Genomic DNA, 27,541 nt, shown 5'->3' with positions numbered 1-27,541 from the left:
ACACTTATCCAGCCGACTAATCAGAGCACATTGCACTTTTTGGAAGATGGGGCTAAACAGAGTGTTACTGACAGACTGGGAAGAGAGGTGAAGCATCAATAATGTCAAATATGTGTTTTTTTTTTTTTTTTTTTGTACATTTAAGCATGCAAATCTATTCTAGTAGACCCTAAAAACAAAATCAAGCCATGGTAAAAGGGCATATTAGGTCCTCCTCTTTAATACCTTTGCAGGTAAATCTACTTGTAAGCATTGCATTGCTCCAAAAAAACAACAATGATTCTGGTTAAAATAATGTTTTTGTAGATGGCTTGAATATTCCAGTCATGTCATAAATGTTTTATTGCAGTACTATACTTCTCATGCTACTGTCTCCTTTGGATTAATTCAACTGATATCACAGTAAACCAATCAACTTAACTTCACCAGTTTCAAGTTGTGTTGGCTCTAAATGTGTGCTTCCACAGTTGTCTTTACTGGTATGATCCTCAACGGATGTTGCATACAGTGATTATAAAAGTAAGGGAATACTTTCTCAGTGAACGCATGTTTAAACACATGCAAACCAATATTATGGCCTGAGTCTGTGAAAATGACTTTGCCCTTGTCCCAGTCGAGCTGCACCCTGATCCTCTGAATCCTCTGACTCACCCGTAGAAGGGTCAGGATTTTTGGAGAATAGCCCTTCCCGTATTTACCATTGCAGAAGCCCACATACCACAAGCCCGTCTTGGAGGGGTTCTGTCTGAGTTTGTATGCGGACTCTGTGATCACCCCCACGGCCCAGGCAGTGTTGTCGCCAACCTCGATGTCCCAACAGTGAGACCCTGAGTCAAAGCCCTCAGAACCAAGAATGCTTGTGTAGCCGTCAAATCTCTCCGGGTTTTCTGGAAGCTGTTGGAAGTGCTCATCAGTGTAAGTTATAGTAGTCAGATCATCCGACAGGGTCAGATAAGGATGGGCGGTGTTGGGGTCAAGGGTTATTGGGGCTGGAGGGATAGAGATAAAGATGTTAACCCACTTTTAAGACACAATAATAAAACAGATGAGAAGACTTTTACTGCTCAATACTTACTGTAACAAATGTTGGCCTGTAGTTTTTTTGACACTTCATAGGTTATGTTACCAATATGTTTTGCAACATTGATGAGCATTCCTGAAGGTCTGGTTTGATCCCGCAGAGTACACTTTGTTCTGAAACAACATTTAGGAGTCAGTACTGATGTGGGCTGAGAACCATAAAGGTTAAGCAAAGACATCTTTTCTTACCTTTCAATTGTAGTATTGTAGTTCTAGGAATGGATAAGAAGATAAAAACAGAAGGATTAAGTTGTTATGTGATCAGAAAACCGTGATACATTTTTCTTCAGGATTCTTTGATGAACAGAAAGTTCAAAGGAACAGAATTTATTGGAAATAGAAATATTTTGTAATATATATCTTTACTTTTTATCAATTTAACGCATCCTTGCAGAATAGTAATAATTTCTTTCGAATTACTTTCTGTAATTTCAACTTAATGTAATATAATGTGGGGAAAAAAACTTGTAGTTTTGATATAAAAGCATCATGGAACAAGTCAAACCAAGTGCTCCTTACCACTAGAAATGTGAAGTCATTCCTTCTCAGTTGTTCCTCGATGGACTCAATAATATGTGAGAGAGATAACATCCCTGATGTAATCTCCTCAATCTTCTTTTTAATGATCTCACTCTTCTGCTCTTCTTCTCTCCTCAGTGCCGTCAGGCTGGCAGCTTCTTCATTTTCTAGAAACTGGTGAAGCTTTTCAAACGCCTCCTTAATTTGAGTCTCTGTGTGCTGGCTCTGTCTCTATAGGCACAAAATATTAGCACAATCAGGCTGATACAATATACACCCATACAGTACTGTGTAAATGTTGGAATTTCCTCCCGATACTCACCTTAATGTACTCCGCTGTTTCATTCCAGGACTGTTTAAATTGTTCATAGACTCTAAGTTTCTCCAGAAAGGCCTTTAGTTTCTGCTGGAGCTCACACTAGAAATTAAATGAAATTGAAATTTTATTTCAGCTTTATATCAATTTCTGAAATACATATATATATATATATAGTTCCATTGTTGTGCTCATTTCAAATCAAGTCAAGTGTTGTAAACTTTTTCTTCATCGAAGCAGAGACCAGGAGACGTTGGGATATCTTTCAAGCAGAAGTTACTCTTTATTGAGGACTCGCTGTGCGTCGCTGTAGTCATCCAAGTCTAACTAAGGCAGTGTACATTGTAGTTTGTATGGATTTTAGTGGGCAGTGCTTAGATATGGAGACAAAAGTGATAGTTAATTTTTGTTGTAAAAAAAGTATAAATTTTGTTCATTTATATAACTAGCCACTCTGGAGAAAACAGTGAGGTCATTGTTTCAGCCTATGATGCTCAGATGCTTACTGTACGTTGTCATTCCATGTTAATCTGTTACATGATGATTTTGCCAGCATTGTTTACAATTGTTAAACAGGTTGTTTGTTAAAAACCTGCATATCCAAAATAGATCTGGTCTATCCAGCTTATATTTGACTTTATCAGCAAAGTTCCCAAGAACCTTTGTTTTTGTAGTGTGTGAATGTGTGTCATATATAGGGCCATTAGTATGCTAAGACCTGTTTGACGAGACAGCTTTCATTTTTCAACCCTTTCCAGCCCATTAAATCTGACACTGGCAATAAGTGCAATCTGACCACAAGCTGGACATTTTGACCAAGCATTTGATATGACTATTGCAAAATAGCTCAAAAGAACATGATGTAATCATGAAGTAAAACCCAACGTACAACTAACTAGAATCAACGGTGTTCAATTAACTTGAATGAATGGTTTTAGTTTAACTTAAATAAATGATTTTCATTTAAAATGAATTATTCAAATGAATCATATTTATCACTTCTTGTTTAGTCCTGTGATTTAAATAACAACAAACTAAATATAACTTTTCTTTACATGTGATGTTCAGTTATGGCAGTCAAGGAGTGATACTGGTTTCATCCACTGCCACTGAATTGTTGTTATAGCAGGTCCTCAACCCAAACACAATGGTAACCCCCAAAACCACTAACATAACAGAAACTTTTTTTCTCATCTTACTTTATTTCAAAATTTACAGTCCTAATTCAGCCCCTTTGCAAAGCATGATGGGAAATTAAAGTTTGATTAGGTTACTTGAATGAAACATGTTAAGTTAGTAAGTTAAGTCAAAGAGTAACTGTTTCAAGTCAATTTAACACGAAGCAATCACATTTGAACCAGAAACCTGATTCAATGGTGTTAAATTAAAATGAACAGTTTAAATAAAGCGTGCCGTGCAGCATCATGTTTCCAGACAATCTGCCACTTTGAGCTCTTACCCTGAGGTCCTGTGATGCGTCTGTTGTTGAGCGGATGCGGTGGTTGTTATGTGATGCATTTCTGCACTTTCCACAAACTAGTTCTTGGTCTTCAGTGCAGAAGAAAGTAAGAGGTTCTCCATGAAGACTACAGAACCCCGCCGTCTCTTCGGGAAGCTCCTGAGTTGTTTCTTCTCTTATCAGATCACACATGTTTCTCAGCACGATGTTTATGGGTGGATCGGGTTTGGATGATACAGTTCTGCAGATGGGACACTCTCGAGTTCCTCGCCGATTCCAGAAGGTTTTCACACAGCCGTTACAGATGCTGTGAGAGCAGGCTAAGAGAACTGGATCTCTGAAGATGTCACAGCAGATAGGGCAGTAGAAATCCTCCTCTGTAACGGACAGTCTACGGGCCATTTTGCTACCTACAGTATATTAAATGTGTCCTAGTTGTTCTTTCTCTCACTCTCTCTGTGTGTCAGGTCCAGCTGCCAGTAGCACAAGAGTGTTTCTCAGCTGTGTTTACATCCCAGACACATGCAAATTAGGGCGGAGCTTATAAGAGCAAAGACAGAATTTGGACAGAACCTTTTATTTTTTATAGTGTTTATTTTTTACAGAACATTTTCTACAGCAACACTCTAGAGTGGAATAATTAATTTTAATCATTAATTAGACATTAGAAACTTTATTCATCAAGTAAAAAATAACAATTTAACTTGGTGCTGGTGTCATCATAATAAAAAGACTAAACATATATGATAAAGTGACACAAAATAATTTAAAAAAAATGTTTTAGATTTTATTTACACATATTTATATTTATATATGTGGTTACATAATAATGAGTACAGCAACTGAACCTGAACAGCTGCTGGGAGAACTACTTTACTTTAGTGGTGGCAGCGGGCACAGGGTAACAACAAGACACAATGTGATCACCCACTTTAAATTTGCTGACATCTTTACCCACAGCTGTGACAGTGCCACTTAAGTCAAGGGCTAAGAGCTTATGGTTTTCATTTGTGTGCTTGTTCCAATACTGTCCACTGTGTTCTCAGAAAACCTATAGGTTATTACTCTGATATCACCTGGGAAATGAAGTGCCTTGAGACATGTGACAAGCTTTTGGAAAATCTCACAACACCCTGCCATGCTGTCCAAGACCTTCTCTGATTTGAAAGAGGTTAGGTCTGCATCACACCACATGAACAAAATTTCCTGGAAGTTTTTCATTACACTTGAAATTTTCATCTTTGACAAAAGAAGATCAACTCCATCTTCTAACAGTATGTCAACATTTGAAGAAGAAACATATCTAGATGTTGGGTCCAAGTACTGTTGCAAAGTTTCATTATATATATATCCATTCTGTTCTTCCTTTCAATTTTAATCTAGTCATGCACTCACTGCTCTGTGGGAAAGTAGAAAAGACTTTTCTATCAGACTGTTCATCAAGTAGATCTATAGATTTTTTTTCTGTTCTGTGTCATTCCCATGTCAAGAATGTGACCAAGACAACATTCTGTGAATGTTACGTGCTGTTAACTCAAACTAAAAAAGTACGATTATTGTATTTGATATTACTGACAGGTAATTTGTCAAAGACAAAGAAGATATTCCAGTAATTGTTTCTTGGTTTAGTTTCCTAGTAAGTGTAAAATATAGGTCAACGTTTACACCTTCAGAAATTAATACAAACATATTTTTTATAATTAAAAATTGTTTAAAATTACCATCACATCTACATAATAACATTAGATGAAGATGCCATTGCTTCATCTTCTAACGTATTCTTTTCTCAATTTGTATTATTATTATTAATAGTAGTTGTAGTAATATCAGTATTTCTTTTTTGCCACTTGTATTGTGTTTAGAGAAATCATTAGAATAACGTAGGCTACTTTAAAATTTACAAATAAAAACAAATCAGACATCTTCAAAGACAGCTTACCAGGGGCAAATAAGGCCCTTCATGGGTCCAGGCGTTGCTTAGAAACGCGTTGTTGTCGTGCATGTTCACAGTGAATTTTCTGAACCCAAACCGAGATTTTTCAGGTCATTGACCAGGTCTTGCCGTGTAGTTCTGGGCTGATCCCTCACCTTCCTCATGATCACTGATGCACCCCCGAGGTGAGATCTTGCATGGTGCCCCAGACCGAGGGAGATTGACCGTCATCTTGAACTTCTTCCATTTTCTAATAATTGCCGCAACAGTTGTTGTCTTCTCACCAAGCTGCTTGCCTATTGTCCTGTAGCCCATTACACAGCTCTCTGGTCTTGGCCATTGTGGAGAGGTTGGTGTCTGTTTGATTGAGTGTGTGGACAGGTGTCTTTTATACAGGTAAGGAGTTTAAACATGTGCAGTTAATACAGGTAATGAGTGGAGAACAGGAGGGCTTCTTAAAGAAAAACTTACAGGTCTGTGAGAGCCGGAATTCTTACTGGTTGGTATAGGTGATCAAATACTTATGTCATGCAACAAAATGCTAATTAATTATTTAAAAATCATACAATGTGATTTTCTGGATTTTTGTTTTATATTCCGTCTCTCACAGTTGAAGTGTACCTATGATAAAAATGACAGACCTCTACATGCTTTGTAAGTAAAACCTGCAAAATCGGCAAATACTTGTTCTCCCCACTATATATACTTGTTCTCCCCACTATTTTTCTTGAATAGACTGTGTTTGGGCATCACTGGAATGTCAGACAGCTGGTTCTTGTCTTCACTGTTCAGGATGATAATGGGTAGGATCTGGCATCTGAAGTATGACTTAGATTCTTTTAAAGACCGAAGATCAGTGTCTTGAGATTTCACTCTTTGAACAGCTGTTGCCTCCAAAGAAAAGGACTTTCTGTCCAAATGCATGGATTTCTGCCAACGGTAGATGTGTGGCATTTGCGTTTGCAGAGACCCATTTTGCATTATTTGGGGCATGAGGAGGGCATGAAAGCGGACTTCCTCATTTGTCCGCCGGAATGTTGTAGTTTTGAATGGAAATTTTATCTGGTTGTCATAGACAAGTACAATGTCTTTGATGCCTCTCTAACACTGCTATTTCAGCAGTTTCTACATTATAAGGACGTAGAAGAATAGCTCCCGCAACCTCACTAAAATCACAAGACAGCTGATCAGTCTGCGTGCTCACCCTGAAATTTCCAACCTGATCTGTTTGCAATAGTAATTAACACATTCATCAAAACTGAGGCTGGAACAGTGGAGAAAATGCCCAATTTCCATTGCTGTTTAGCTTTGTGTAAAGCCTCATGCAAGACCTCCCAAGTCAGTATCATATAAGAGACACAAGGCACCCGCCCTAGACTCTAGAGTGATACCAATTCTAATCCAATCAGCATAACTATTCAAAGACTGGGACAGGGTCTCCAAGAGCCATTAAAGACAAAGGGTGAGAGTCTCAGTAATCTGACTCATTTTACTTACAATAGAGAGAACAAGACTGGCAGGAATCTCTTGCTGGAAACTTTGCTTAAGAGCTGATATCTTCATCATAACCTTAAATGCTAAATTCAATGTACAACCTCAGTTTTTCATGTTATGTTATGTAAGGACATAAGATCAGCAGATCTTAAACAGATTCTTAAATTTGTAATCCCACACAAGTCACCTTTTGTGACAACCAGGTTCTGTTTTTGTCATGTTTTGTTTGTGTTTGGACTTTGTTTTATTTTATTCAGTCTCCTTGATTTTGCCGGTGCTTATTGTTCAATTATCCCTAGCTTGCTTAATCATTAGTTCCCTTGTTTCAGGTGTGTTGTCTTGTTAGTTTGTATGGTCCTTCTCGTTGTTCTCATTTGCCCCAGCTGTGTCTCGTTCCCTGATCCCCCTCTGTGTATTTAAACCCTGTGTGCTCTCTTGTTCCTGGTCAGTTATTGTATGTAGGTTCTGTGTGCATGTACCTGTTTCCCGTGCTGAGTTTATCTAGTTCTGAGTCTATTAAAGTCTACTGCTGCATTTAGATCCGACTACCGTTTCTGCTTCTATGAGAATCATGACAGAATAACTGACCACTACAAAGGATCTAGCAGGTAGTTCCCAGGACCCCGTTATGCATCCTGTAGCAGAGATCATGTGTCTCCGTCAGGGGAATCGACTCATCGAGGACTACGTGACAGACTTTCTGGAACTGGCTTATCAGACTCCTCTGGATGAGGTCTGTTTGATGTTGTTTTTCCGTGGAGGACTGTCCGAGCCCCTCTACTCGTCAATGCCTGAGCCTAACGGGACTCTGATTCAGTATATCGAGTGGGCTCTTTCCATGAGTGGTTCGTCGTTTTCAGTGGGCTTAGCGGAGGAGGTACAAGTGCTTCACGTGGGCTTTATTGAACCAGTGCTTCTCACATGCTCCACCAAGTCAGCGCTTCACGTGAGTCCCATTGATTCAGCTTTACACACGTTCTCCGTCGAACCAGCGCTTCATGAGAGGTTCGCCGAACCAACGCTGCGAGAAGCTCCTGCCGAACTAGCATTACAAATGAGTCTCGTGGAGCCAACGCTTCAAGAGGGTCCCGCGGATTCTGCTCATCGAGTCTGCCCTGAGTCCAGCCCTGCCCAGTTGTCTGAGTCCAGCCCTGCCCAGTTGTCTGAGTCCAGCCCTGCCCAGTTGTCTGAGTCCAGCCCTGCCCAGTTGTCTGAGTCCAGCCCTGCCCAGTTGTCTGAGTCCAGCCCTGCCCAGTTGTCTGAGTCCAGCCCTGCCCAGTTGTCTGAGTCCAGCCCTGCCCAGTTGTCTGAGTCCAGCCCTGCCCAGTTGTCTGAGTCCAGCCCTGCCCAGTTGTCTGAGCCACCGGTGGCGCGCCTTCGCCGACGTAGGAGGAAGAAGAGGAGGACTCGCTCGGCTCGATTGGCTTCAGAGGTCCCGCCTCTGCGCCTCGCCCTGCCGGCCCCGCCTCTGCGCCTCGCCCTGCCGGCCCCGCCTCTGCGCCTCGCCCTGCCGGCCCCGCCTCTGCGCCTCGCCCTGCCGGCCCCGCCTCTGCGCCTCGCCCTGCCGGCCCCGCCTCTGCGCCTCGCCCTGCCGGCCCTGCTTCTTAAGCTCCGGGAGGCTTCTCTTGAGCCCGCTTACAGCCCGGAGGTTTCTTCCGTGGATTTCCCCAAGTATTTTTTGGGGGGGGGCAGTAGGTACCCTGAGAGGGCCATGGAGTCGGCGCCTACATGGACCCTTGCACGGCTTTACACGTCTGAGCTTCCTGTGTCGCCTGAACTTTCTATGCTGCTGGTTCCGTCCAGTTCTGTGCTTCATACGCCTTGGCCCCCTTCTGAGTCTGTTTCACCCTGGTCCCCGTCTGAGTCTGCTTCACTCTGGTTCCCGTCTGAGTTTCCGCCGACAGGGCTTCCATTTGAGTCTGCTTCGTTCTGGTCCCCGTCCAAGGGTGCCCCGCCGTGGCCACCCGCACGACCTGCCCCGCCGTGGCCACCCGCTCCGATGTCGTCCTGGAATCCATGGTCTCTAGCTACTCTGTCTGGGACTTCAGGACGCCCGCCCTCCCCTCCCAGGTTGTCGTCTTGAATGGCGTGAGGTCACGCCTTCTGGAAGGGGGGAATTATGTGACAACCAGGTTCTGTTTTTGTCATGTTTTGTTTGTGTTTGGACTTTGTTTTATTTTATTCAGTCTCCTTGATTTTGCCGGTGCTTATTGTTCAATTATCCCTAGCTTGCTTAATCATTAGTTCCCTTGTTTCAGGTGTGTTGTCTTGTTAGTTTGTATGGTCCTTCTCGTTGTTCTCATTTGCCCCAGCTGTGTCTCGTTCCCTGATCCCCCTCTGTGTATTTAAACCCTGTGTGCTCTCTTGTTCCTGGTCAGTTATTGTATGTAGGTTCTGTGTGCATGTACCTGTTTCCCGTGCTGAGTTTATCTAGTTCTGAGTCTATTAAAGTCTACTGCTGCATTTAGATCCGACTACCGTTTCTGCTTCTATGAGAATCATGACACCTTTATTATATAGCGCCTTTTACAATACAGATTGTTTCAAAGCAGCTTTAGAGTGATAACAGGATGTATCGAAGTTTTAATAATGCAACAAAGTTTTTTTCGGCTGTACAAGGAATGAAAGCCTTTTTGCTTTGCAGCAAACAGCTGCTGGGAGAACTACTTTAGTGGTGGCAGCCACAGGGTAACAACAAGACACAATGTGATCACCCACTTTAAATTTGCTGACACTTTACCTGTGACAGTGCCACTTAAGTCAAGGGCTAAGAGCTTATGGTTTTCATTTGTGTGCTTGTTCCAATACTGTCCACTGTGTTCTCAGAAAACCTATAGGTTATTACTCTGATATCACCTGGGAAATGAAGTGCCTTGAGATATGTGACAAGCTTTCGGAAAATCTCACAACACCCTGCCATGCTGTCCAAGACCTTCTCTGATTTGAGAGAGGTTAGGTCTGCATCACACCACATGAACAAAATTTCCTGGAAGTTTTTCATTACACTTGAAATTTTCATCTTTGACAAAAGAAGATCACATCCATCTTCTAACAGTCATGCACTCACTGACCTCTGTGGGAAAGTAGAAAAGACTTTTCTATCAGACTGTTCATCAAGTAGATCTATATAGATTTTTTTTTTCTGTTCTGTGTCATTCCCATGTCAATATGCGACCAAGACAACATTCTGTGAATGTTACGTGTTGCTTACTCAAACTCAAAAAAGTTAGATTATTGTGTTTGATATTACTGACAGGTAATTTGTCAAAGACGAAGAAGATTTTCCAGTAATTGTTTCTTGGTTTTGTTTCCTAGTAAGTGTAAAATATAGGTCAAAGTTTACATCTTCAGAAATTTATACAAACATATTTTTTTATAATTAAAAATTGTTTAAAATTACCATCACATCTACATAATAACATTAGATGAAGATGCTATTGCTTCATCTTCTACGTATTCTTTTCTCAATTTGTATTATTATTAATAGTAGTTGTAGTAGTAATATCAGTATTTCGTTTTTGCCACTTTTTGGTTGTATTGTGTTTAGAGAAATCATTAGAATAACGTAGGCTACTTTAAAATTTACCAATAAAAACGAATCAGGCATCTTCAAAAACAGCCTGCAGGAGCAAATAAGGCCCTTCACGGGTCCTGGCGTTGCTTAGAAACGCGTTGTTGTCGTGCATGTTCACAGTGAATTTTCTGAACCCAAACCGAGATTTTTCATCACAAAATAGCGATGATTTCTTGTCAATAATCTATCCGTGAATGCAAACAAACTTACGACGAGCCCTAAATATATCCACCGAAGATTGTAAAACCATAAATATGTATTTAGCGTAGATAGTTGTAGCTTAGGTAACAATCGAGCTAATCTGCTAATTAACGTTAGTCAGCTAACTTAACGTTAGCCAAAGCAATAACACTGTCGGGTTGTGTTTGGTAATGTACCATTTGCGGTTTGTTTTACGAATTATTGCTTGAAAATATTAACTAAACGATATCCATAGAGTTGAAAGCGTGTGATGGAGTAAAGCAGTGCCGTGTTTCAGCTGTGTGGTCAGCTGTCATCTAATCCCGCTGTATTAAGAGGCTCAGTGTTTAAACTCCTGCTGCTGCTTCTCTAGTCTCGCAATGGACGCAGGAGGCATTTCTGATCTGGACCTGGAGAAATATGACGCTGATGAACAAGTCAAGATCATTTGCCTCGGAGACAGCGCTGTGGGCAAATCCAAGTATGCTTAACGTGTTACGAACACTAATGGAGTAACGTTAGCTGTGTTATTGCTTTCATTCAGTGAAGGCTTTAGCATTTTTTACTAATGGTTTTCATATCTTTTCAGGCTTATGGAGAGATTCCTTATGGATGGATAGTATCCTTTGACATCATTATGTGTGTGTATATGCACAGTATATATGTATCAACTGTCTCTATGTTTGAATGTGTGCATGTGAGTGTGTATCATCTCCAAGATCTGCTTGATCTCCCTCTCTCTCTGTATGTGAGTGTATCGTTCCTTCTCAAAGTTGACAGGTTCTTAATGAAATGTATCAGTCGGCCTCAGCAGCTGTCCACCTACGCTTTGACTCTGTACAAATACACCACAACTATCAATGGACAAACTATACTGGTTGGTAAGTTTGGCATCAAAAACAGTGTTATTTTGGTATACAAGAATGGAGCAATTTGCTGTATTTTATATTTAGCAGTTTTATTATTGAGACATTACACATTTTTGCACATAATTGACTTTTTTGATGAAGTTTCATACACGTGTCTTATGAAGAATTAGAGCTGCACGATGGATAAACTAAGTACACAACATTGATGTTCTAAAAACAGAGAAGTTTTTCCTTTGTGTTTTTCGCGTTCTGACAACAACGTAATCAGAACGATCTCCGTTCACACAGATCCGTGCAAAACGATAAAAACGCTATATTATGCATGTCAGGCCAGTGGTTGGCAATGTCACTTTGTAAAAAAACACTACGCACCTGTAGATTGAACACGTTATACGCATGCACATGCCACCAAAGTTTTCACTAATTCACATTTTTGTAGTTTACACGGAGACGGCAAAGCTATCGTTTTCAAAAGAAAAGACTTTTCTATCAGACTGTTCATCAAGCAGATCTATATAGATTTTTTTTCTGTTCTGTGTCATTCCCATGTCAAGAATGTGACCAAGACAACATTCTGTGAATGTTACGTGCTGCTTACTCAAACTCAAAAAAGTACGATTATTGTGTTTGATATTACTGACAGGTAATTTGTCAAAGACAAAGAAGATATTCCAGTAATTGTTTCTTGGTTTAGTTTCCTAGTAAGTGTAAAATATATGTCAAAGTTTACACCTTCAGAAATTAATACAAACATATTTTTTATAATTAAAAATTGTTTAAAATTACCATCACATCTACATAATAACATTAGATGAAGATGCTATTGCTTCATCTTCTAACGTATTCATTTCTCAATTTGTATTATCATTAATAGTAGTTGTAGTAATATCAGTATTTCTTTTTTGCCACTTTTTGGTTGTATTGTGTTTAGAGAAATCATTAGAATAACGTAGGCTACTTTAAAATTTACAAATAAAAATGAATCAGGCATCTTCAAAAACGTACTCGGTTACTAACGTAACCTCGGTTCTCTCTAGTAGAGGGAACGAGTACTGCATAAGATATCTTACGCTAGGGGAAAATCCTTTTTCCGTGAGATATTGAAGCCAAAAATTATCCTTAATTTTTCAATAATGCAAAACGCATTGCGGCAGCATACAGACATAGGCGAAGCAGTTCGCGCGCCTATTGACTGTTCTGCGGCAACTGCAGCAGCCTATCGAGCGAGGCCTGGCGTGACGCCAGACCCAATGAGGGTGCTTCGTGCCCGCTGCGTCACATCCCGCCGAAACGGGCGTGGTCTAGGCCTATAAATACTGCTCGCAGGCTGTTATTATCTGGTTTTTCATCATCGAAGCAACCAGAGCGTGTGCATGCACGGCAAGATACGCAGTACTCGTTCCCTATACTAGAGAGAACTGAGGTTACGTTAGTAACCGAGTACCTTCTCTTACGAGAGGTCTCTCGTACTTCGTAAGATATTGTACGCTAGGGGACCCAATGCAAGACGCCGTGCGTGCTGGGATCTGACACCAAAGACCCAAGGGCGAAAGCCCAGGGTTCGTATAGTGCACAATCACCCAAGGAACTCACAGGGAGTCCGGGAAGAGGGAGGGGTGAAGCCACACTCTTCCACGTAAAGCAGCGTCGCTTCGACGCGAATTACATCATACAGACAGGGCGGGGTACAGCCTGAACTGATGGGAAAATGTGGGTCTTACACAGTTTGCCCAAAACACATCTTTGTGCTATTGCTTTACACTGTGTCGATCATTGAGCTGTGCTCAGTAGACGCAGCATTCTGAGCTGATAGCATCAGGACAGACAATACTGGTTAACTAGACCGACAGCAGCTTGGCCTGCAGGGCGGGAACCTTTAGGTTATAAAACCTTATAAATGTAGACGGGGAGGCCCAGCCTGCTGCCGTACAAATATCTTGCAAGGCAATCCCACTTGACCAGGCCCACGAAGAGGCCATGCCTCTCGTGGAGTGCGCTCTGACACCCAACGTGCACTGCATGCCCTTGGAGGCGTATGCTAGTGCAATAGCATCAACTATCCTTCTGGATAGGCTCTGTTTCGACGCGGCTAGTCCCTTAGAGCGCCCGCTGAACGAAACAAAGAGCTGCTCTGTCTGTCTGAAAACAGACGAGCGAGACACATAAGCTCGTAATGCCCTGACTGGGCAAAGGAGGCTCGCGTCTCTTTCCTCATCAGGGACCGGTAGGGCTGACAGGGAAATGACCTGCACCCTAAACAGTGTGTTGAGGGATTTTGGAACATAACCGTGCTTCGGTTTGAGTATAACCCTTGAGTCATTAGGCCCAAATTCCATGCACGTCGCGCTCACTGATAGCGCGTGTAAGGCCCCTATTAGGCTTGGGCGATATGCTCCATTTTCGTATCGTCTTATCGTCAGCCTGTGAGATCGGCGATACACGATATTATCGTGAGGGGGGCGGGGCTTACTTATTTGATTATTAACTTGCTTATTTACTCATCAATTTGCTTGATTTATTACTTCGTTTTAAATATTAGATCTTTTTTTTCTATTTTGCTAGCAAAGGTGGAGTGTTTATTAATAGGCTAAATCAGGTTATTTCCCGGTATAGTGAGGTAAAAAAGATCCTAATCATTCTTGTATCTGACTCAGAGTATTTCAACATGTCAGCGGGAAATTTACGGACACACATTATCCTCTCATGCCGTTACAGATGCAGCATTTTGCCTGTAGGCTACTTCTGCATGAGATGAGAACACGTTTTAATTTCTTGGGTCAAAAAAAAGTGTTGGAGTCTGCGATATATGTGCTCTCTCTGTCTGGATGCACTTCACTTATGCACACCGCACTTCAATAAGCCCAAATAACGCGTGTTTTAAATGCCGGGAGAAATCAGAGGCAAAAATCTAAAAGTCGATCGGTTATACTTAAACCTATGACTTGACTCTGATAAAGGAAAACGGGCCAATGCGTTTACATGACCACATGCATTGTCTGTTTATTCAGCATTATCGAGTTAATAACTTGCATGTAAATGCGCTCATTCCCTGAAAGTGAAAGCAGAAAAGGACTGAGCTTTCACTGCATTAACGGCGCGTTCTCTCAGAGACGACGGTGGATATAACGGTACAGCAACTATCAATTTACTGGCTTAATATTTCTCTTGTGGACTTACATTATTGACAGTGGAAAAATTTGAAGAATATTTCTTGTTAAACAAGTTTGAAGTTGCTTGTGATTTTCACAGATGGCAGAGTTTCACAGATATGCTTCGTGAACTAAAGACTTTATTAGGCCTAGGTGGCCTATATAATTTTATTGATATTATTACAATTAATATTTAGGGCCCGAGCACCGATGGTGAGAGGACCCTATTGTTTCTGCTCCGTTTATTATTATTCCGCTTCTTCTTCTCCAAAATGAATCGCTTTTTAGAGGGCCTAAACATGCTCGAAAACTCATGAAACTTTGCACACGCTTCAGAAGTGGTGAAAATTTACGTGTGATATGGTTTTCAAAATTGGGTGGGGGAAATTCGGTAAATTATTGCCCCCACATTTTGCCCCGGCTCTACGTTTCACGCGCAGGTATGCAACAGGAAGTGAGCTATTTTGAACTTCCTCCTGGATTTTGGGCATTTTTCAAAATTTCCTGATGTTGTACTTTAACGAACTCCTCCTACAGATTTGATCTGATCCTCTTCAAATTTGGTGAGTGTAATCTGAAGGCCTTTGCGACGTTAAATTGAGAAGATCTTGAGTTTTCATCGAAGGGTGTGCCCTCGGCGGCCTGACAAACGTTCACCCAATTTCGGCCTTTTGGTGATATATGCATGATCAGATAAGTTCAATATTGCTATGGTACTTGCAGTTCCGATGTTGCTAGGCAACCACTGCAGTAACTCAGGCATACAATTTTCAATCTGCCCCAAACTTCACATGTTTGATAAGAGTCCTGTCCTAAACACATGACCATGCTCATAGGTTGGTTTTTACGTGACGTCACGCTGCTGCATCGCGAGAGCGCGAAATTCAGATGGAGGGCAGGAAGTGAAATAGCTGAGGATCTGCCGTCTGATAAAATGCCAATGTATTGTATTGTGTAGTTTACGGCTGCTCCAATCGTTCTAATCGAGAAAAGGGAAAGGGTTTTTATAGAGTACCGAAGATTGTCACTCAACACAAAAAGCTCAGAGAACAACGCCGTAAAAAGTGGATTTTTAACGCAAGTTACGTCTGCGGTCGGGAGGAGCAGAGTCTGTTAATGCCCGTGTCTGCAGCGACCACTTCGTCTGAGGTAACGTTATGTTAGCTAGCCAACATGTTTTTGTGTCTGTGTTTATATAGCATTAGGTTGTCGTTAAATGCTCATTTATTTAGGCCTCGTTTACACTGTCAGTGAAATGTGACCCAATTACGAATTTTTGCTCATATGTGACACAGGTCCGATGTGTTCTATGACACTGTAAAAAGGAAAAAAAAATGCATGCATTCGGATATTTTGAGATCGGTTTCAGGCCTCATTCATATGTGGAAATAAATATGTGGATATGTGCCAATGCGACTGTCATGTAAACAGGCAGATCGGATTTTCTGAGGCATTAGGCAACGTCTCCGCGGTTAAAGGCAATATTTAAACACAATATGCTCCCACCAGTCCTGAGATCTCTCTCACACACAATAACTGAAGCATATGTGCAATGATGGTACTTTTCGTCCTCCTTCGCCTCATAATCATGGTGATGTTTGGCGAACTTCGCATATATCGCAGAGCTAGGATCAAGCAGAATTAACGTTCGTCCATCTGTGCAAGAGTATTTAACCATTTAAGCATGCGCATTGTTTCAGATAGTATGGCAAGTGTAAACACATGAATCGGATATGGGTCAGAGTTGAAAGAACGTGTAAACAGACGGTCAAAAAAATCGAATAAATGTACAATACTGACACTCCGCAACGGTTTCCTCCATAGACGTATTCTCCGTGTTTACTTCCTGCCCTCAAGGCCCCGCCTTCGCGCGTCATAATAATCACGTGACTGAAACCCAGCTATTATGGTTATAGCAATAGCGCCACCTGCTGGTAGCAGGAAGTGTGGCAAATACAAAACGTGCTCGAAAAATCATGAAACTTTGCACACGCTTCAGAAGGGGTGAAAATTTACGTGTGATGTTGTTTTCAAAATTGGGTGGGGCAAAATGGCTTACTTATTGCCCCTACATTTTGCCCCGGCTCGACGTTTCACGTTACAGGTATGAAATTTAGTACATACATGTAAAGACCCAATACCTACAAAAAAGTCTCTTGGAGCATAGCCCTAAACACAACAGGAAGTCAGCTATTTTGAACTTCCTCTCAGATTTTGGGCAGTTTTTGCCATTTCCTGATGTTGTACTTTAACAAACTCCTCTTAAGCCTGGAACACACCAAGCCGACAGTCGGCCGTCGGGCAGTTTCCGTGCGTCGGCCGACTAAATCTTCTCGGTGTGTTCCCCTCCGTCGGCTGAAATTGGTCCTCGTCGGCTTTGTAACGGCCGATTCGACATGTTGAATCGGCGTCGGGCCGTCGGTGAAAGAGGGAATTCTGATTGGCTGTTCAGCTTAGTGAAGGAGCCAGTGCACGAGAATAATAGCAAAACAGCGAGCAAAGTCAAAACGGTACAGATAGAAGGCTGTTCTAATGTTACGTCATCTTACCTGAGTGTTCCTTGGCGAATATTTCAATATTAACACGAGCGGAGTGGAATAAAGAAAGTGTTAAGCAGGTGTGATATTCAAAACGGTAAGCGCGCACTGCTTTGTTTACGTTTGTGTATTTGCAGCCGGCAGCATCCGTTTCCCTTTTTGAATAACGAATATAGACGAATAGATCTGCAAAAATAGACAGTTGTCTCATTTACACGCAGGCGCAGAACTCGCTTTCTAGCTGACAGTTGGCAGGAGTTCTCTCGGTGTGTTCAAGTGCACTTTTTACCCCGACGCGAGGCGACAACACAGTCGGCTTTCATCAGCGCTAGTTCGTCGGCGTCGGCTTGGTGTGTTCCAGGCTTTACAGTTTTGATCTGATCCTCTTCAAATTTGGTGAGTGTAATCTTAAGGCATTTCCTAAAGGCGCCGGGTGGCGGTGGCAGGGGTGCGAGGGCCCTTTTCATCGCTGCTTGCAGCTTTAATTTGTAATTGTATTGTTTTTAGTGTTATTAGTGTCATTAAATATTTTGTTAATGTGCTATGGAAACAAAATACTGACGAACAACGATGCCGCGTCTTCATCTTGGCTCTGTATAAGAATGATGCGTCTGTTAAAACAAGCACTCTTGACAATTTGTGAATGGATCACCTTGCAATTAATTTCATTGTGGGATGTAGTTTTTTTAGTCTGTTTTAAAAACATTTTCTTTCATACGCGCGGTGATGACGCAAGTGTATGTGGTGATGTCGTTATGAATTTAGGCAAGGCAAATATAATTGTAGTTCCTAATTAATTTAATAACTATACTAGCTTCATAATAATAATAATAATAATAATAATGATTTAATACATTAATGGGAAAACGAGCCAATTATCGTATTGATATCGTCAAAGGCATCTGCCATCGGCGATATCTCTGTCTATCGTCGATACACGATACTATCGTCTATCGGCACAACCCTAGCCCCTATGCGCTTCACTGAAGCGAGAGCCAGCAGAAACACAGTCTTGAAAGACAGATGTTTCAGATCAATCGTCTGTAAAGGCTCGAATGGGCCACCTTTCATGGCTTCCAGCACCGTAGAAAGGTCCCATACGGGGACTGAGGGAGGTCTGGGAGGATTCAGTCTCTTAGCCCCTCTAAGGAAGCGGATGACTAAATCGTTCCTTCCTATTGACTGACCAAGCGTTGTTCTCGAGAACGCTGCTATAGCCGCCACATAAACTTTGAGCGTGGAAGGGGACCGTCCTGCCCTTATCCAACAGCTCTTGTAGGAAGGAAAGCACCTCCGTCACTCCACAGTCTGTTGGTGACTCGCCATCGGCTGCGCACCAGCCCGAAAACACTGACCATTTCGAGGAGTAGAGACGTCTCGTAGACGGAGCTCTAGCCTGCGTGATCGTGTTTAACACTCTCTTAGGGAGTTCAAAATGTACCTGTTGATGGCCCAGACATGAAGGGACCACAATTCCGGGTGAGGATGCCAGATCGAGCCGTGGGCCTGAGAGGAGGAGGTCTCTCCTCACTGGCACTGGCCACGGGGAAGTGCTCGCTAGCTGCATCACAACTGGGAACCAAGGTTGGTTTTTCCAGAACGGTGCTACGAGCAGTACTGAGCATCCTTCTTCCCTGATCTGCTCTATCACCTGAGGCAGGAGAGAGACGGGGGGGAAAAGCATAGAGTGGGCGGCGGGGCCATACATGAGCCAGCTCTTGGAGAAAAATTCCGGACAGTGAGCGTTTTCTTGAGACGCGAACAGGTCTACTTCCGCTCTGCCGAATTTCTTCCACAGCAGTTGGACTGTCTGTGGGTGTAGAGACCATTCGCCTGCCGGAACATTGTTCCTGGACAGTCTGTCTGGTCCTATGTTTAGGAGCCCTGGCATGTGCACTGCTCTCAGCGAGCGCAGGTTGCGCTGAGCCCATACCAGGAGGCGTTCTGCTAGCCTGTGCAGGTTCCGGGACCTGAGGCCGCCCTGGCGATTTATGTAGGACACCACAGACATGTTGTCCGAGCGGACCAGGACGTGGTGTCCTTTTATTTGGGGACAGAAACGCGTCAGTGCGTTGTCTACTGCCAACATTTCGAGGCAGTTTATGTGTAGAAGCTTCTCCCGTTCTGACCATTGGCCGAAGAACGGTCTGCCCTCGAGCAACGCTCCCCATCCTGAGGTGGATGCATCCGTAGACATCACCCTCACCCTCGAGGAAGTCCCCAGGCTTACACCTGATTGGTACCAGTCGTTTGCCTTCCAAGGTTTCAGAGCTGCGATGCACTTCTGATTGACCTTGAGACGAAGCAGACCGGAGGTCCACGCTCGGCGTGGCACTCGTGCTTTCAGCCAGAACTGCAGTGGGCGCATGCGGAGCAAGCCCAGCTGAAGCACTGATGATGCTGAGGCCATGAGACCTAGCATCTTCTGAAATTTCTTGAGTGGGACAGATGCGCCGCAGCGGAAAGAGCCCGCTGCGCGCTGAATGTCTACCGTGCGCTGTGGTGATAGCTGTGCTATCATGGACAGCGAGTCCAGCTCTGTGCCCAGGAAAGATATCATCTGACTGGGGGACAGAGAGCTCTTCGACCAATTGACTCTTGAGACCCAAATTCTCGAGGTGATCGAGTAAAATGGTCGTGTGCTCTGTGAGCTCTGAGCGAGATTGAGCTAGAATCAGCCAAACGTCCAAATAGTTCAGTACTCGCATGCCCCGCAGTCTGAGGGGTGCGAGCGCTGCATCCATGCACATCGTAAATGTACGGGGTGCTAGGGATAAGCAGAACGGCAGGACTGTGTACTGATATGCCTGGCCCTCGAAGGCGAATCTCAAAAATCGCCTGTGACGTGACGCTATCTGTATTTGAAAATACGCGTCTTTCAGATCTATTGACACAAACCAATCTCCTCGGCGAATCTGCGCGAGGATTTTTCTGGTCGTGAGCATTCTGAACTGTCGCTTCACAAGCACTCTGTTCAGTTGCCTTAGATCTAATATCGGTCTGAGACCCCCGTCTTTTTTCGGCACCAGGAAGTATCTGCTGTATAGCCCTCCTTCGCTCTGAACTTGAGAGAGAGGCTCTATGGCCCCTTTGTTCAATAGTTTCGCAACTTCGGCTCGAAGTAAATGTGCTACTTCTGTTTTCACCGTGGTCTCGACGCGCGCTGTATAGCGGCGAGGGCGTCGGCGAAACTGCAGCGAATAGCCTCCTTTCATATTGTCTAGCACCCACTTCGAAACCCCGGGCAGCTTTGCCCATGCGTCTGCATGAATGGCTAGGGGTTGAATACGAAGCGCGCTCCGTTCGCTCAGCGACAGAGAAGCTTCGGTGTGCTGTAACATAAGCATCACGCTTATGACATTTGAGGCAGGGGGCGCGCTGATAACAGCGGGTAGATTGCCCGCGCTCGACTCCTCTGCGGCGGTCAAACGAGAGGGGGAGGGCTGGGCGAGTCCCGTATGAACTATCATGTCTGTGTGTGGATGTGGGCGCGGGATAGCGAGCACATTTACCACACTGAAAACATTGTCCGCTTGAGTGAAGCGAATGCACGTTGGTTTCGTTTTTACAGAAACCTTGAGACATGCAGAACGTAGTGTTTGTGGGCACTGGGTAGTGGGCACATTTACCACGTTTAATTAATGCGCAATCGATCTGAGTCAATTTTATGTGCGCGAGCCCTGTGTGACGGGCTGTGCTTGTGTGTAGGAATGGGCACTGGGCAGTGGCCATTTTTTCTACACCTAAAACACCATCTGCCGTGGCCGGGACACCAAAAAATTCACTCTTATGGGATTTATCTGGTAGCTGTAAAAGCGGCGTTTGTGTGCAGGCAAGCGTGCTGGCAAGCGTCCTGCGTCGCCGACTTGCTTACTGCAGAATACACTGGAACAGTCACATTTACTGGAACTGAACGAGCGAGAAGTTGCCATAGAAACAGAGAGCGTCAACATGCTGGCGTTTATTTGCAGGCCTGTGTGTATTACAACAGGCTCGTTCACTGCAATATTGACATTTCCAGTCACCTGAACTTCAGAGGGGAATGAGAAATGTGTGAGAAATGGAGGTTGGTCCGTCCTTAGCGGGACCAGAAACACTCAATTTTCTCCTTACACCAGTGATGCACGGAAACCATAGAAACGGTGCAGGCGAGCGGGTTGTACAACACGTTCGTTGGCTGCAAAATACACATCTGCAGTTGCCTTTTCAGGGAACTGACAGAGCGAGCATTAACGGCATAATTTTATCTACCGGTAGACCTGGGATCAAACACGTGTCTCTCGCGCGAAAGCCTGAGAGTCTGCCACTGGGCCACAGGGGGAGACACATGGTCATTCATGGTCATGCGTGTGCTTCGCTTGAAGGATGAAAAATCTGATAATAGCTGCCTGCGAGCGGTATTTATAGGCCTAGACCACGCCCGTTTTGGCGGGATGTGATGCAGCGGGCGCGAAGGACCCTCATTGGGTCCCTCGATAGGCTGCTGCAGTTGCCGCAGAACAGTCAATAGGCGCGCGAGCTGCCTCGCCTATGTCTGTATGCTGCTGAAACGCGTTTTGCATTATTGAAAAATGAAGGATAATTTTTGGCTTCAATATCTCGCGGAAAAAGGATTTTCCCCTAGCGTAAGATATCTTATGCAGTACGAGAGACCTCTCGTAAGAGAACAGCCTGGTGCTTACCAGGAGCAAATAAGGCCCTTCGTGGGTCCTGGCGTTGCTTAGAAACGCGTTGTTGTCGTGCATATTCACAGTGAATTTTCTGAACCCAAACCGAGATTTTTCATCACAAAATAGCGATGCTTTCTCGTCAATAATCCAATACGAATCTGGATAAACTAAGTACACGACAATGATGTTCTAAAAACAGAGCATTGTGTTTTTCGCGTTCTGACAACAACGTTATCAGAATGATCTCCGTTCACACAGATCCGTGCAAAACGATAAAAACGCTGTATTATGTATGTCAGGCCAGTAGTTGGCAATGTCACTTTGTAAAAAAACACTACACAAAACGCTGTCGTGTAAACGCCCCTAGTTGTTTAAAATATAGATAACGATATGATTCTGAATAGAAAACTAAACAAAATAACATGTATTTGTATACACATATAACATGATTTACTCTATTTTGATTGCTACCGTACACATCTGTGTTTATATCCGAACTATAAACTTTTATCCTAGTACTTCTGTGATCATTTGAATTATAGTAACAGAATTAATGATACAGTGTGGTTGAAAAGAGTTTGTGAAAGCTGTTTTACACCTATACATGACAACTGGGAACTATAATATGAAATCGGTTTTAGGTATAAAACCTAAATTAGGTGAATAATTATAATTAAAAATGGTTTAAGATTATTATCACATCTAAATAATATCATTAGATGAAGATGCTATTGCTTCATCTTCTAATGTATTCTTTTATATCTATTGGCTATTCGCTACTGATGTCACATTTTCATGTGTACGCGCTTTATGAACTCAGGATCAAAGAGAAAGTTGATCAGTTTTATGGTACCAAGATCTGAATGTTCACTGGGATTTAGGAGTAAGATTGTGTTGGTGTTTGAATCGAGATTGCGATCTTTTAATGATTAATCATGCAGCTTTATAATAATACAAGGGGTTTTAGTTTAGTTTTCATGTTAGATGAGCAGTCATGCCTTTTGTGTATCCAGCCTGAGCACTTATGCACTTGTTTAACTTCACCACAGATTTCTGGGATACTGCAGGGCAAGAACGTTTTCGAAGCATGCACCCATCTTACTACCATAAATCTCATGCCTGTATCATGGTAAGAGAAGAGGCGGTCACAAAACAATCTATTTTAGTTATTCTTATTTATATACTATTGTGGTATTTATTAAAGGGTTCCTATTATGCTTTTCCACTTTTTCAACTTTTCAACTAAAAAAGATCTGCAATATTACAAAGCTCAAAGTCCACTCTAAAGGGAGATATTTTATTTAACAGAATCCTCTTTTCAAGAACTAAAACGAACTTTTGGACAACAACAAAATTTTTCCGGATCTGATGAAGTCAAAATATTACTCATTTAAATAATCCCCGCCCACGGAATACACAAAAAAGGGAAGAGGCCTGGCTGTTGTAGACAGTGTCGTTGCTGTCTAAGAGGAGGCTTTTTTTCACGTTTCCAAAACTTATTTAATTGACCTTTCTAAGGCTGAACTTATTTTAAACACTGTTCCTGAACATTATAACCCCAATATGTATCTGTGCGCTGCACATTTGATGGAGAACAGCTTGTTTTCTGTTGCTTTTATAAGCTCTCGCTTTTGTAAGACGGTTCACTGCTCTTTAGGAAAATTAACCATTTAAAGTCTGCTTTTAAAGTCTGTGCATGAAATCTGTTCTTTTTACATTGTCAGGGTCTGAATCAGGCTTGAATTGGTTTGAAATTGACACCATCCTTAATATTTACATTAGAGAAGAACTCACAGTTATGGAGGGGTGGGACGCTAAGCGCTGCCAATCACAACACACTAGGCCAGCTAACCAATCACAGCATATTTCGTATTTTGGAAAGAGGGGCTTCATCGAAATCGGTGTGTTCGACCCAGACTGGGGAGAGAGATGCTGTAATAATGTAAAGTATGTGAAAAATAATGCGTTTTTTTGAACAATCAAGTATGAAAAAATTCTGGTAGACCCCAAAAATTAAATCAAGACTTTGTTAAATGGCATAATAGGACACCTTTAATGTTTTTAATTAGGTTTTATTTTCTATATTTAAATTTTTTGTAATTTTGTTATGACCTTTGTCATTTGTTTTTTAAATATTTCTATTTAGGTTTAATTTATTTTTATTTCAGTTTAAATGATTATAGTAATTTAACCTATACTTATTTAATTTAACTTATTCTTATACACACACACACACACACACACACACACACACACACACCTCCACTTATAAAAAAATATATATATTTTAGTGAGTGAAAAATATGTTGTGGCTTTTTGTAACTGAAACCTATTTTGAATGCTTTTCATAAAAAGTAGATCTCAAAAAAGCTTTCAGAATTAATCCAATTGCTTTTGCCAGGTGTTTGATGTCCAGAGGAAAATCACATATAAGAACCTCCCAAATTGGTACAAAGAACTCCGAGAGTACCGGCCTGAGATTCCATGTCTGGTGGTCGCTAACAAGATAGATGGTACATTTCATATGTCCTTTGTGAGATTACAGATAAGAGCATTATTAGTCAGAGTTAGTCTTTGCATGTCTCTAATCTTTTGTTCTTTTATGTGTTCTGCTGTTTCAAAGCTGACATGAAAGTGACCCAGAAGAGTTTCAACTTTGCTAAGAAACAAGGTCTGCCCTTCTACTTTGTATCTGCTGCTGATGGGACCAATGTGGTGAAGGTAAGAATGGAAAACAGAGCATCCTAGACAGACAGATCAACAGCCAGGGGAGCATTCAGTAAAAAAAGCTGCTATAGCATAGTGAACTTTTAGTATGAATTTTAAAAGTAGATGTCACAGTCCCTATTGTTTTGCTGGGATAAATTTGTATGCATCTTATAATAGAAATGATTAACCCTACATTTGTCATTTTTTGTAAACTAAAAAAACAGCCAGTGGAACATAAAAATATTGAGTGCACCTTTACATTTTATTTAAATTGATAATACATGTAGTTTTAAAAAGAATAAGCACTTAATTGTATAATTTTTGACTTGCAGATGCATTTGTGGAATAATTTTATTTAGCTATGTACCTTTTTACATCGGGTCACTTCATACGTTTTTACTGATCGGATAGCTTTCTGATTTGTTAAAACGGTTCCGTTTACACTTGACCACATAAATGTGTCTCCGCAAAACAAATATAAATCCGATCTTCAATTCCTGTGCTAAATGCAAATTGAACAGAGTTCAAGTAAACATAAGCAACAGATATGAGCAGCATTTTATTTATCATCAGCTAATATCAAGATCAAAGACAATCTTTGAGAGAGAGAGAGAGAGTGAGTGGTATAAGCACTGGTAAGATTGTTTAGTCTCACTACTTTTAATGAAGATGATTGTGTGTTGAGTGTCTGGGACTTACTTTCAGTTTTATTTGTGGCAGTTTGTGCATTGGCTTGCTGAAGAGATACTCCGCTACTCATCTGTGGTGATGCTTGATGCTGTAGCGTTGTCATATCTGGCTATAGCGTGTATAACACACTCTCACACATTTATTTTTTAACATTTCGGTTATTTTTTAAAGTTTACATGCTGTATGTGGTTTCAGACACCAGATGCATTTACACTTGTCCAGTTTAGTGATTTGAGTGATCGGATTTAAATCCGTCTTGAAAGCGTTTTGGAGGGCATTTACACCTGGCTTTTGCTCAATCGGACAGCTAGAAAACACACGAAGTGACCAGGTGTAAAAGGCCCTATTTGTTTTAGAGTTAAAGGGAAGTCCTTGGTCCTGCTGTGTGAAGTTCTAATGTTCTGGGAATGTTCCACAGGTGTTTAAAGATGCCATTCAGATGGCTCTGTCCTACAAGAAGAACTCCAACGACTTTATGGATGAAGTTATGAGGGAGTTGGAGGTGTGTGTGTGTTCAAATAATACTCTCTTCATGATGATGCAATTTACTGATTTTATTCATGTTATTTTGCAGAACTTTGATTTAGAGAGTAAAGAAGAAACATCTGATAAAGAAGAGGAGACGCAAGAGGGAAAACCAGACTCCGCGTGACCACGTCAGATTCTTCATCCTCTTTTTTTCTCATTCTCTGCTGCTTCTGGGGTTGTACTGATGAGTTCCTTAAATCATGGCTGTCCTCTCACTGTCCTGAGCATCAGAGAGAACTCTACCTCACACCACTGATAGTTTCACAGGTGTTTCTTCTTGAACCTCTAACAGAAATAAATTATTATTCTGTGAATGTACAGGTGGCATTATCCGATGATCAACACCAATGGAATCACAGTTCTGAACTGCTGAACTTATTTGATACAAATTGTGCAGCATGCAGATATAGCAAAAAACCTTTTAGTAATCTACATAGACTCTTTATGGAATGTGAAGCTTTGTCTGTGCCGAATGTAATATAAATATATACATTACTTGTTATTTTTTTCAGCTGGAAAATATATAGTCCTTGTATTTTTCAGCTGAAATTTTAGGTGAAATATTTATAATCTTTTTTTTAAGTGTAATATTTTACAACAAAAGCACACTTTGTGTAACAATTTGTGATGCTCATCAAGATGAAGATGAAGTATTTAATAAATACATGCAGTTTTAACTGCAGTTTTTAGGTTTCATCATGTAAAACTAGTACACTTAAAACTGTAGGACTGAACTGCAAAAAGTTAAGGGATTTCAATTGTGAAAATGTCAAAATGGCTATCAGTTACACACCTCAAATATACTCATTCCTCTATACATTTATATTTTATAACCAAAAATCTTGATGGAAAAAAGTTTATATCCATTTTATTTGCCAACTAAAGAGCTTTTTTTATATTAAAGAGATTTGTTGCAAACATCTGAGAGCAGGATCAAATCTTTTTGGGAATTAATGAGAAGACAGCCATGATGAAAACTCAAGCATATGAATGTGTTTGTGTGGACGTGACAGTCAGGGCAAAGAAGAGAGCTGAGACTGCTCTGAATGCTCACTGACGTTTACACACTGTCAAGTTACAGTCAATCACTATTGACTTTTGTCTTAGAATGAGGATGAATGGCAGATTTAGCACAAATTCCCTTCGCTGGGAGTTTGGCTGACAGGCAATCTGACCAATCATAACGCCGATTTTGTCCACCATTTTATCAGACAAACAAACCAGACAGTTAGTAGATTAACATCGGTGAACTTGAACTTAAACAATTGTGTGTATTGACGTCTTTCCGTGGTTGAAACAACATACACCTTCTGATGTTCATTCATGTTTATTTCATGCTATAACTAATAGGAAGAGATTTTTGGTTCACGTGCCACTTGAACTGAGGCGCTACAGCGATCTGTCACAACACAAAGAGCCACAACACGGTATTTATTGTTTGAATAAAAAAAATGTAAAAAAGACAAATGAGACTTCGTTTCATAAAAAAGTAACTTGTCTGTCAGCGCATTGTCAGTTTCCTCTTTGCCCTGGCAATATATTTCTCAAGTAAAGCATTTGGATGTTGACTGGTGCTCTTTTATATGTTAATGACATTAATTAGGTGACGTTCACAAGATGGAGATCTGAAACAATTCAGCAACGCAAAATTTATGAATTTTACATCTGGAAGAGAGGTGCACGCACGTTTTTTGTGCATACGTTCGTACTCTGAATCACACGTACGCACATTTGAGAAATGTTTGTAAAATCAAATGTAGGACGGTTTCTACGCAACATTTTATAAATGAGGCCCAGGGTCTTTGTGAAGGGTCACTTTGGCATCTCAAAGAGG

General features: G+C 41.7%; 2 protein-coding genes across 3 annotated transcripts; one reads left to right on the top strand and one right to left on the bottom strand.

The window, feature by feature from the left end:
* Nucleotides 1-134: 134 nt before the first annotated feature.
* trim35-30 (tripartite motif containing 35-30) lies at nucleotides 135-3,855 on the bottom strand. The gene is made up of 6 exons (XM_081372205.1): nucleotides 3,375-3,855; nucleotides 1,922-2,017; nucleotides 1,600-1,830; nucleotides 1,270-1,292; nucleotides 1,076-1,194; nucleotides 135-989 (listed from the first exon to the last, which is right to left on the bottom strand). The coding sequence occupies exons 1-6, from the start codon at nucleotides 3,774-3,776 to the stop codon at nucleotides 448-450; spliced, it is 1,413 nt and encodes a 470-aa protein (XP_081228331.1). The 5' UTR covers nucleotides 3,777-3,855; the 3' UTR covers nucleotides 135-447.
* Nucleotides 3,856-10,443: 6,588 nt separating this feature from the next.
* On the top strand, nucleotides 10,444-27,274 carry rabl2 (RAB, member of RAS oncogene family-like 2). 2 transcript variants are annotated; one of them, XM_081372338.1, is made up of 8 exons: nucleotides 10,444-11,036; nucleotides 11,145-11,174; nucleotides 11,357-11,436; nucleotides 22,830-22,909; nucleotides 24,182-24,293; nucleotides 24,404-24,501; nucleotides 25,598-25,681; nucleotides 25,754-27,274. In XM_081372338.1, exons 1-8 carry the CDS (start codon nucleotides 10,936-10,938, stop codon nucleotides 25,829-25,831), a joined length of 663 nt encoding a protein of 220 aa, XP_081228464.1. In that variant the 5' UTR covers nucleotides 10,444-10,935; the 3' UTR covers nucleotides 25,832-27,274. The 2 variants fall into 2 exon arrangements, with proteins under 2 accessions (XP_081228464.1, XP_081228463.1); XM_081372337.1 differs by having other exon boundaries at nucleotides 10,461-11,036; nucleotides 25,598-27,142.
* Nucleotides 27,275-27,541: the final 267 nt, after the last annotated feature.

Source organism: Scardinius erythrophthalmus (genome assembly GCF_964197995.2).
Source record: "Scardinius erythrophthalmus genome assembly, chromosome: 8".
NCBI classification, from domain to species: domain Eukaryota; kingdom Metazoa; phylum Chordata; class Actinopteri; order Cypriniformes; family Leuciscidae; genus Scardinius; species Scardinius erythrophthalmus.
Note: the sequence above shows the minus strand (reverse complement) of the source record. Positions and strands in the feature narration are given on the sequence as shown.

What these genes read in the sequence shown, in the direction of transcription:
- trim35-30 (XM_081372205.1), bottom strand. Translation starts at nt 3,776, where the DNA reads ATGGCCCGTAGACTGTCCGTTACAGAGGAGGATTTCTACTGCCCTATC. An exon ending in AAACAGCGGAGTACATTAAG is followed by an intron (nt 1,831 to 1,921) that starts GTGAGTATCGGG and finishes TTGTGCCTATAG; the next exon opens with AGACAGAGCCAGCACACAGA. An exon ending in ACAGGCCAACATTTGTTACA is followed by an intron (nt 990 to 1,075) that starts GTAAGTATTGAG and finishes CTATCCCTCCAG; the next exon opens with CCCCAATAACCCTTGACCCC.
- rabl2 (XM_081372337.1), top strand. Translation starts at nt 10,936, where the DNA reads ATGGACGCAGGAGGCATTTCTGATCTGGACCTGGAGAAATATGACGCT. An exon ending in AGCGCTGTGGGCAAATCCAA is followed by an intron (nt 11,037 to 11,144) that starts GTATGCTTAACG and finishes ATATCTTTTCAG; the next exon opens with GCTTATGGAGAGATTCCTTA. An exon ending in AATCTCATGCCTGTATCATG is followed by an intron (nt 22,910 to 24,181) that starts GTAAGAGAAGAG and finishes TGCTTTTGCCAG; the next exon opens with GTGTTTGATGTCCAGAGGAA.